The 11253-nt window shown below is 40.4% G+C and overlaps 1 protein-coding gene and 1 non-coding gene across 2 annotated transcripts; one reads left to right on the forward strand and one right to left on the reverse strand.

The window, feature by feature from the left end:
- Nucleotides 1-787: 787 nt before the first annotated feature.
- Nucleotides 788-894, reverse strand: LOC113733510 (small nucleolar RNA R71). The gene has a single exon (XR_003459023.1). It is a non-coding gene; the product is annotated as a small nucleolar RNA R71 (small nucleolar RNA).
- Nucleotides 895-1749: 855 nt separating this feature from the next.
- LOC140036383 (uncharacterized) lies at nucleotides 1750-2529 on the forward strand. The gene is made up of 2 exons (XM_072077770.1): nucleotides 1750-2074; nucleotides 2249-2529. The coding sequence occupies exons 1-2, from the start codon at nucleotides 1750-1752 to the stop codon at nucleotides 2527-2529; spliced, it is 606 nt and encodes a 201-aa protein (XP_071933871.1).
- The last annotated feature ends 8724 nt before the right edge of the window (nucleotides 2530-11253 follow it).

Genomic DNA, 11253 nt, shown 5'->3' on the forward strand with positions numbered 1-11253 from the left:
AGGTGAATCAAGTAACCCATTGTATACCTAGGGTCCCTGTTCCAGTACTTGGATTTGTTCTATAATTAATTGTAGTAGTAATTAGGACTTTTTAGTAATTATTGTTGTACAGGCTCGACACCTGTCAATTTTTGGCGCCGCTGCCGGGAAACGGTGTTTTGGTTAATTTTGTTTCTTTCTAAGTTGTTCTCTTTGAATTTGTCTGGCATTTTTCTAGTTTATGCCTCGTTCTTCTCGTATAGGCGAATTGATTTTCGACCCGGAAGTAGAGAAAACTGCCCGTCGAACTAGAAAAGAGACTAGACAACTTAGAGAGGAGCAATCTAGCACTGCATCTCAGGGACTGGATCCTGAGGTTGAATCAACATATTCGAGTGGCGAAAATTCAAGTGACACGGGCCAAGAGGACATCCTTATGGCGAATGCAAGAACACTAAGGGAGTTGGCTATTCCGGAATTGCCCCAGCAGCCTTTGTGCATTACATTTCCAACTCTATCTGAGAATACCTCTTTCAAACTGAAGTTGGGGTTAATTCACCTCTTACCCACGTTCCATGGTCTTTCGGGTGAGGAACCCCATAAACACATTCAGGAGTTCGATGTGGTGTGTTCTAGTATGAAGCCTCTAGGGATTACTGAGGAGCAGATCAAACTTAGAGCATTCCCTTTCTCCCTCAAGAATGCAGCAAAGGATTGATTATACTATCTACCTGCGGGTAGTATCACAACATGGGCCCAACTGAAAAAGAAATTTTTGGAAAAATTCTTCCCTGCATCTCGGGTTGCAAGTCTGAAAAAGGAGATATGCAGCATTAAGCAGTATCCTAGAGAATCCCTATATGATTATTGGGAAAGGTTCAATAAGTTGTGCACTAGATGCCCACAGCATCAAATTAGTGAGCAACTATTAATTCAATACTTCTATAAGGGACTTCAGTCATCTGACAGAAGTATCATTAATGCTGGGAGTGGATGAGCATTGGCGAACAAAACACCGAGAGAAGCATGGTTGCTTATTGAAGCTATGGCAGCGAACTCTCAACAGTTTGGCTTCCGTGAGAGTAACCCTACCCGTAGGGTTAACGAGGTAGAGACGTCGTCCATTCAGCAGCAGCTATCAGAGCTATCATCTTTTGTTCGACAATTAGCTGTGGAGAATGTGCACCGAGTAAAGGTCTGTGGAATCTGCACAAACGTGGGCCACCCCACTGACTCATGTCCCATGTTGCAAGAGGATGGGGCTGAATAAGTAAACATGGCCGGAGGCGTACCCGCGCCTCGTAGGCAGTACGATCCATATTCCAACACGTACAATTCGGGTTGGAGAGATTACCCCAACTTCAGCTATGGAAACAAGCCACAGAATTCATTTTCAAATCGTCTACCGAAATTTCAGTAGCCATGGCAACCCAAACCTCAACTTTCGCCCTCCAATTCAGGAGGCTCTTTGGAGGATATTGTCAAGAGTCTGACCACGAGTACTACTCAACTCCAGCAGGAAACTAGGTTCTTGGTCACGAGCACTGCTCAATTCCAGCAGGAAACTAGATCGAGCATGAAAAATTCGGAGACTCAAATAAGCCACATGGCAACTGCAATTAATCATTTAGAGTTTCAAGTTTTTGAAAAATTGCCATCACAACCCGAGGTAAATCGGAAAAATGTGATGACACTGAGGAGTGACAAAGAAGTGGAGGGGCTAAGGCCACGAACCTAAAGAGCAAAAGTGAAAACGGGATCGAGAAGGAGATGGAAGAAGAAGGACGCATTCGTGGAGACCCTGAGGTAACTCTTACTCCATCAATACGCATTAAATCTAATTTACCTCCTTTCCTATGCAGGTTGGAGAAAACAAAGAAAGCGGAGAAGGAGAAAGAGATCCTGGACGTATTTCGAAAAGTAGAGATTAACATCCCCTTACTGAAGGCAATTAAGCAAGTACCGAAATACGCAAAATTTCTCAAAAATTTATGTACCTATAAGAGGAAGTTGAGGGGGGACGAAAGAGTAGCGGTGGGAGAAAATGTATCGGCCATCCTCCAAAGAAAGCTCCCACCCAAGTGTGGAGATTCAGGTATGTTCACGATCCCTTGCAAAATAGGAAATACACCGATTAGAAAAGCAATGTTGGATTTAGGGGCGTCAATCAACGTGATGCCAAAAATCATTTATGCGTCCCTGAATCTTGGGCCATTAAAAGAAACGGCCATCATAATCTAACTAGCTAACCGTACCAATGCTTATCCAGAGGGGCTAGTTGAAGATGTCTTGGTTCAGATGAATGAGTTAGTTTTCCCAACAGATTTCTATATTCTAGATATGGGAGATGAGAAATCGTTAAACCCGTCACCTATTTTGTTAGGTAAACCGTTTCTTAGCACTGCTATGATTAAAATAGATGTGAATGGGGGTACTTTATCAATGGAGTTTGATGGTGAAACTGTGAATTTTAATATCTTTGAGGCGATGAAGTATCCAGAGGAATCTAACTTAGTCTATGCTTTGAGTGTTATTGAACCTCTTGTATAGGAAACTTTCGAATTGGATGGTGAAAACACATTGAAAGTGGCCCTAACAAGCATCTTGAATTGGGTGTAACTCTTGATATGGACATGAGGGATGAGTTGCACCATGCAGTTGAAGTCTTACATTCACTTCCAACCATCCTTCCAAGGTCTGAGCTTACTTCTCTTTTTGTATCAGAAACTCATGCAAAGTTGTTGCCTTCGGTTGAGCAGGCACCGGGTCAGAGTTTAAGCCTCTCCTAAAACATCTGAAGTACTCATTCCTGGGAGACCGAGAGACGCTTCTGGTGATCATTTCTACACACTTATCTTCAAGTCAAAAGGATAGACTGGTGCGAATCCTTAAGGATCATAAGGAGACGATTGAGTGGAGTATAACAGATATCAAACGAATAAGTCCGTCCTTATGCATGCACCGGATAAGGCTCGAGGATGATACGAAGCCGGTGAGACAGGCACAGCGGAGGTTGAATCCCCTGATGATAGAAGTTGTGAAAAAGGAGATACTTAAACTCCTAGAGGTAGGGATTATCTTTGTTATCTCGGACAGTCCTTAGGTGAGCTCCGTTCAAGTGGTTCCGAAAAAGGCGGGAGTGACCGTAGAGGAAAATCAGGAGGGTGAGATGGTTCCAGTCAAGAAAGCTACAGGCTAGCGCCAGTGCATTGACTGCCGAAGGCTAAATTCTGTGATGAAAAAGGACCATTTCCCTTTTCGTTTTATTGACTAAATAATAGAAAGATTGGCTAGTCGTGTTTACTATTTTTTTTTGGATGGTTTTTCAGGATACTTTCAGATCACGATAGCGCCGGAGGACCAGGAAAAGACTACATTCACCTACCCATTTGGTACATTCGCTTACCGTCGGATGCCTTTCGGTCTCTGCAATGCTCCAACAACTTTTCAAAGGTGTATGGTAAGTATTTTCTTTGAATATGTAGAAAAGATTATTGAGGTGTTCATGGATGATTTTAGTGTATACGGGAATAGCTTTGATGAATGTCTTAATAATCTAGCTCTAATTTTGAAAAGATGCATAGAAACGAACTTGGCTCTTAATTGAAAAAAATGTCACTTCATAGTAGAGCATGGTATTGTCTTAGGGCACGTTGTGTCGGTTAAGGGAATAGAGGTAGATAAAACTAAAATAGATCTTATTTCTGCTCTACCTTACCCCATATGTGTACGGAAAGTACGTTCATTTTTTGATCATGCAGGGTTTTACAAGCAGTTCATCAAGAATTTCTCAAAGATCGGAGCACCCCTATTCAAGTTGCTGCAAAATGTCGTGACATTTGATTTCATCAGTGAATGCAAGGTGGCTTTTAATAAATTAAAAGAGTCATTGACGTCGCCGCCCATCATTCAACCCCCAGATTGGAGCCTGCCATTTGAAATCATGTGCGACGCGAGTGATTACGCCGTAGGAGCCGTGTTGGGGCAAAGAATTGGCAAGGCGGTGCACGCGATTTACTATACGTCGAGAGCATTGAGTGGAGCCTAACTTAATTACTCCACGACGGAGAAAAAATTACTAGTCGTTGTTTTTGCACTAGAAAAATTTAGATCATATTTATTGGGTGTAAAAGTAATTATTTTCTCTGATCACGCAGTCTTGAGGTACCTGTTGGCGAAGAAGGAGGCAAAGCCAAGGCTCATAAGGTGGATTTTGCTCCTGCAGGAGTTCGACTTAGAGATCAAGAATAAGAAACGGGGCCGAGAATTTGGTAGCTGATCATTTGAGCCGGTTGCTTACAAATAAGGAGGATCTGCCGTTGAGAGAATCGTTTCCTGAAGAGGAATTGCTAGCCATTATTTTGTCAATACCTTGGTATGCTGATATTGTCAATTTCTTAGTAACGAATCAATTACCTACAGGTTGGCCAAAGGCTAAGAGAGATAAGTTGAGAAGTGATGCCAAATATTATATTTGGGATGACCCTTACCTGTGGAGGCAATGATCGGATCAAGTGATAAGAAGGTGTGTAAGTGCAGGTGAATTCCATTGTATTTTGACTTTTTGTCATTCATTTGCATGTGGGGAGCACTTTGGGCCAAAACGAACAGCTCATAATGTGTTAGAAAGTGGTTTTTATTGGTTTATCCTGTTTAAGGATGCATATTCATTTTGTAAATCTTGTGATAAGTGTCAAATGGTGGGGAATATCTCTAATAAAGACAAAATGAGTCAAACCCCCATGTTGTTTGTTGAAATTTTCGATGGCTGGGGTGTAGATTTCACGGGTCCTTTTCCCTCGTCTTTTGGTTTCTTATATATTATATTTGCTGTCGATTATGTTTCCAAATAGGTGGAGGCAAAGGCCACTTGGACTAATGATTCAAAAGTGATTGCAGAATTCATAAAGTCTAATATTTTTGTCCGCTTTGGAATGTCGGGAGTTATAATTAGTGACAGGGACACTCATTTTTGTAATAAGACGATCATTGCTTTGTTCCGTAAGTATGGCGTGCTCCACAAAATATCCACCCCCTATCATCCGCAGATGAATGGTCAGGCCGAAGTGTCGAATAGGGAGGTTAAGGCAATCCTGAAGAAAATGGTGCGGCCTGATAGAAAGGACTAGAGTTTGAAGTTGGAAAATGCTCTCTGGACTTACCGCACCGCATATAAAATGCCGATTGAGATGTTCCCAAACAGATTAGTCTTGGGAAAGCCGTGCCACCTCCCATTGGAATTTGAACACAGAGCATTCTGGGCGCTTAAGCGGTGTAACATGGACCTTATGGATGCTGGAGGACATAGAAAGCTCCAATTACAAGAGTTGGAGGAACTAAGGAATGAAACCTATGAGAATGCAGCAATTTATAAGGAGAAGAGCAAAGTTGATGAGAATATAAAGACCAAGGCCCATTCAAGCACATGGGGAATTGGAAGATTCAAGTGAAAACTAGTTGATTGCACGAATGCTTGAGTTTAATAGGATTATTTGATTTTCCTCGTTGATTTTGGTTATTTCTCATTTTAAAAAGTCTAGGTAATTAAGATAGTTTAATTGCGGCCCATTTGTTAGTAAGTAAGGCCCAAAATCTTTCTTAAGTATGTAGGGTAGTTTGGTCAACTTTTGGATTAGGGTTAATGCTTGTAAGGGCTATAAATAGCCCCACTTCCTCTTTGTTTGGGATCAGTTTTTGGCTATTAAATACAATTAGTGAATTTTCACTTTCTCTTTGGCAAGAGAGTTTCCTTTGAATACTTGAGAATCTTCTCAAGTTATTCACCCGAACTTATCAATCGAGTATCTCCTTGATTGTGGCGTTCTACTACCTCCAATTTGGTTCGTTAATTCGAGTAGTTACGGGTTGAGATAATATCAAAATTGTTCGTGACTTCTAGGGATTAGTTGGGTCAAATTTCCACCGCCTAAGCCATGGTGTTTTGGTTGTCTAGATCGGGGTTTCACATCAGTTGGTACCAGAGTTAGTCGACAACCACCAGGTTATATCTTTTTTTTTTCCGTTTATTTCAAGTCATATATGTTTATCCCAATCTGTTAGTTTGTTTAGAACCAAAAAAAAAAAAAAGAGTCACTGTTCACCGGTACTGTTCATAATACTGTTCACCGACACTGTTCATCATTACTGTTCACCGATACTGTTCATAGTTGTTGTTCATCCGAATACATGTCGCGCCCCACTTTTTGAGTATGTGAAAGTAGTGTGTGGGATATGTATGTGAACGTGTGTGAAAATGAAAATAAAAGGCCGTGGGATTGTGAAATGCGACGGTTTGGCCAAACAAAGTTCAAAAAGGGTTTTTGAATGGAAAATGGAGTCGCCACTTGGTATAGAGTTAGGGTGTACCAAGTCACCCAAGAAAAAGTGATTTTTGAAAAGAAAAGCAAACAAACCCTTTTTAAAGAACTTTTAGGTCTACGTAACCAAAGAAAGGGATCGGGAGTCACATTTGATAAGAGAGAAGGCAAAGGCAAAGCCTAAGGCACTCCCCTACCCTAGCCAAAGCTAGTTGCGTGACTTAGCCCTTCTTTTCCTAATTCTTCTACCCCAAAGTATGTGTTGCATGTTGGATATGACTAATGGATGCGAAAAATGCAATCCTAAATCTAAAATGTCTCTTATGAGGCTTTTTGGTCCCAATCACATGAGTTGTGATGGCCAATAAGGAAAACTCTCATAGAGGTCACGGGTAATGCAAATGAAGATCCAAATATAAGTGCAAGTGTGAAAATGTAAGAGGGATGCAAAAGAAAATAAAAATACAAATGTAAGTGCAAGTGTGCAAATGTAAGAAAAGTGCATGTTTGCAAATGTAAGAAAAGTGCATGTGTGCAAATGTAAGAAAAGTGCATGTGTGCCAACTGAGCAAATAAAAGTGTTTGTGTGCAAGTGGATGAAAATATGGTAAAATAGTAGTAGATGCATATAAGTGCAATTGGGTGCAATTTGTGAGGTAGAAAATAAATAAGTGAGAAGAAAAATGTGCGACCATGGCATGTGGATTGAGAAAAATATAAGTAGTGAGAAAATGTGGATAAAGAAAGTGAGGAAGTGATATGATAAAAATGAGAGTGTATGAACCTAGAGGAATGCATCAAGTCGGGTACGGGAATGACTCCTAACTTCATGATTTTAATTTTCCCTTTGATTAGAAGGAAGAACTAGAGTGCTAAGGCTATTTTGTAGCCACACTCGCTCGTTTCCCTTACCGCAAGGGGACTCTCAAGCAAATGTACCCTATAACTAGCATGAGGATGCAAAAACCTAAGATGAAGGGGAAAGGATTGGAGGAGCATGCCAAATGCTAGAAAACTAAGAAAAATGTATGAAATGTAGTGAAACATGCAAGTATGTGCTAACGAGAGGGGACGGCCTATTGGGTCTAGCATTGGACTAGCCCTTTTCTAAAATTCTCTCACAAGCATTGGACTTGCGAGATCTCGAGGGGAAAGACCATGGTCAGCGTTGGACTAGCCACGGTGACGCATTCATCCATCACATTCATCTATGACTATAGAAAGCAAGTAGACATGCCAATCACTTATAAACACGTAGCACATAACACTTAGCATGCTCGACTAAATGCAAGAGCCTAATAAAGCAAATTAACACGTAGCAACAAAAGCAAGCAATCAAGCTAATGAACCTATTACATTGGCTAACTAAAACAAATGGGGAAGGGGAAAAGTGAATAAAAATGATCTCCAAGCCCTATCTATTACAAGCCAAGAGGTGTACACATACCCCATAAAAGAATAACTTAATAAAAACAAAAGTAAATGAAATAAATGAAAGGAATTAAGGAAAAGCAAGGAAAGCAAAGTAGACATGCAATTCTCACTTAGCACGTTGGATCACATTGGGGAGAGACAAAAAAGATAAAAGAAGTTATACCTCCCTTGAGTTGATGCCCTAAATGGAGTGAAATCACTTATTTATCCTCCAAAATAAAAGAAAAGGTCAAGGCATCGCTTTAATTAACAAGTAATCATAAATGATAAAAATGAATTGAAATTGAATCAATTAAATCATATAAACAACCTACATTCAAGAGGTCAAAAGAATAAAAGACTTGATTGCAAACATTGACAAAGTCATGGGGTCAAAATTAAAGAAAAATAAAGTTTAGGGACCTATTTGTAATTAAATTAGGGGCCCAATTGAAGGAAGTTACAAGTTGTTAGGGCCATAATATAATTAAACAACAGGCAAGGGATTGGAATTCAATTACTGGAAACTTTTCATGCAACCCATGCAATCCACGAAGGACAACAAGCTTCTGCAACACTTTCCTATTAAGGTTTCAGCAACCGAGACAAAAATCCTAACACACAGCTTGTTTTCAAATTCAGATTTCAAATCCAAACACACAGCTTTAAACTAGGCAGCAAACTACATAATCACTATCATCCAAACAGGCAGAAAACTTAGAAAGATCTCATGCAAAATTCTGGAAAAAACATGCAAACATTTGAAGAACGAAAGCTGCTGCAATTTTCTCCATTTCTTACTCGAGAAACCAGGACTAGCATTATCCATTTTATCATAAGTAAGGTGACTTACACAATCAAACCCTTCCAGTGAGACAGGCAAATGAATCCCAACCACAAACCAAAACAGGTAGTTTTACTTGGTCATAACAGAATACAAGAGACCGAGAATGAGGAACATCAAAACTACACTTTGCTTGCTAGTTTCTGGTTTGAGGAGAATCTTCTTTTGCAAAGGAAAATATGTCCATTACGCACCCATTACACTATGCTATACCCAAAGTAAGAGAAAGGCCCGATGCAACCCAGGAATAGCAAACAAATCCTAAAAAGTTAAGCAAACCAAAACAAAATTTAGCAACCCAGATTTCATTACTCCAAAGTACATCCCAACGGATTTACAAAATAAAGAAAATGTAGCAAAGGGACATGATGAAGGAACTTGTATCGAAATTGTCTCAACAGCAACTTTGCACAGGGGCTGTGCTAATATGGTTATAGCAACTCTCGGCCATTTAAATGTTTGCGCAATAACGAAGCACGGCAATGAAAGAAAGAAAGACAATGACAGCATGCCCCATTGACGAATAGAAAATGCAGCCCTCTAGTTTTAAGAATATCAATGGAGTTACCCCAATTTTATCAAGAGAAACAGATTTTTAGGACACAAAACCACCCAACCGAGAGGAAAATCAGCCATGAAGGAAAGGTTTAAGAAACAGCGTGCATGACCCAAAACACCAGATTTCTCAAATGCAAATAGACGAGTTAGCTGACTTATCCGGTTACTTCATACGTGAAGATGTAAACAAATCATGTTTCAACTAGGACTTTCGATCAGGCATTTCATCGAACAAGTTAGGGGAATTAAAAAATTCACCAATCCTTTGCTTCATTGAGACTACAATCGGCCCCAAAATTTTATCAGGAACAAAAATTCAGTCCAAACAGCCCATAAGCATGCGTGTGCAAAAATTGTGGACAATCACAGAGGAATCGCAACAACAGAGACACGGAAGACATGCTTTGAGAACCCCGGCATTCATATTTTTGAAAAGAAACTGAAGTTTAAAGAAAAAGGATAGCTTACCGCGTTTTCTTAGAGAAGATTCTCAGGTGGTGATGGTGAATTCCGGCGAGGTGGTGGCGGCACGAGCGGCGGTGGTTCCGGCGGCTCTTCAGATGAACAGTCCTCGCTTAGTTTCTTCGCAGCTCTCCTTCTTTTCCTCTTTCCCTGTGTTTGATTTCAGTTGCAGCCCTCTCTGTTTTCCTTGGCTCTCTTCGTTCCTCCCTTTGCCGAGAAGCTCTCTTTCTTTTCTTTGGCCGAAGCCTTCACCTCTCTGTTTTTTCGCCTCTCGGCCCTTTTCTTTTCTTTTCCTTGCTTTCTCCTCCTTAGCCTTCAACCCTCCATCCGCCGCCCCTATTTCCTTCTCTATTTTTTCGCTCAGCCCCAAAATCTCTCCCCCGTCGCTTGTTTCATTTTTCTTTTGCTCTCCCCCAAAGCTCCTCCGTTCGCCGCCCGATTCTTTTGGTTCTCTCCCTTTTGCTCCGTCCACCCCCCTCTTTTCTCAGCTTTTGCCCTCGGCCGCCCCTCTCGTTTTCTTACCCTTAGCCCCCGTTTTTACTTCCTTTGTTTTGCTCTGTTTTCTCCTTACTCTCCGCAGCCTCCCTCTCTGTTTTTTTTTTCAGCCCCTTTTTTTTTTGTTCACCGAAGCCCTTTCCATTCTCCTTCATAGCCGAGCTCTCTCCTTTCTCCTAAAAATTTAGATCGTTCCCCCTTCCCTTTTGGCTTGCGGCTCTTTGGCATTTTAAAGGCATCTCAAAGGACTAAACCTAATATGAAGGGCCAAGATTTTAAACCCCAAAGTAGGCTTATGTGTCTGATTCTTGTCCCTTTGATTGACTTTTCCTTTTTTTCTTTTTTCTTTTTCCTTTTTTTCGAAAATGTAGTGCAAAAACTCTTAATTCAATTAAAGCAAGACAAGGGACACGAACCTAAACAAAAAATCAAATAAAATGGAAACCTAGAATCGAAACAAACAAAAATAAAAATTAAATGATTAAATGATTAAAGTTTAATTAAATGATAAAATGACTTAAAAATAAAAGACTAAAAGTAAATGAAATTAATCAAAAATAAAAATAATAGTAAGCAAAAATACCTTAAAAATTTGGTGTCTACAGTTTGCCCCTCTTTGTCTGAGTTTTGGAAAAACTTGAGACAAAGAAGTAGACACCAAATACTTACCTGCAAACTAGTCGACGACTGTTGATTTGTCGAAATGAGGACTGGCCCCCTTTGATGAGACTGACTCGGACGAGAAATTTAAAATCGGGATTGACCCGAGACAGGAAATTAAAATCGGGACTGACCTGAACAGGAAATTTAAAACGGGAATGACCCGAACAGGAATTTAAAACGGGACTGACCCGAACAAGAAATTTAAAACGGTGAATGCACACTAGTGGGACTGACCCATGTTTAGTGGTAATATGTATGTGAACGTGTGTGAAAATGAAAATAAAAGGCCGTGGGATTGTGAAATGCGACGTTTTGGCCAAACAAAGTTCAAAAAGGGTTTTTGAATGGAAAATGGAGTCGCCACTTGGTATAGAGTTACGGTGTACCAAGTCACCCAAGAAAAAGTGATTTTTGAAAAGAAAAGCAAACAAACCCTTTTTAAAGAACTTTTAGGTCTACGTAACCAAAGAAAGGGATCGGGGGTCACATTTGATAGGGAGAAGGCAAAGGCAAAGCCTAAGG

This window comes from Coffea arabica, chromosome 2e (genome assembly GCF_036785885.1).
Source record: "Coffea arabica cultivar ET-39 chromosome 2e, Coffea Arabica ET-39 HiFi, whole genome shotgun sequence".
NCBI classification, from domain to species: Eukaryota; Viridiplantae; Streptophyta; class Magnoliopsida; order Gentianales; family Rubiaceae; genus Coffea; species Coffea arabica.

Bases quoted from the DNA above. Each gene is read 5' to 3' on its own strand.
- LOC140036383 (XM_072077770.1), top strand. From the start codon at position 1,750: ATGGAAGAAGAAGGACGCATTCGTGGAGACCCTGAGGTAACTCTTACT. The intron at 2,075-2,248 runs GTATGTTCACGA...ATGCTTATCCAG, and splicing joins ACCCAAGTGTGGAGATTCAG to AGGGGCTAGTTGAAGATGTC.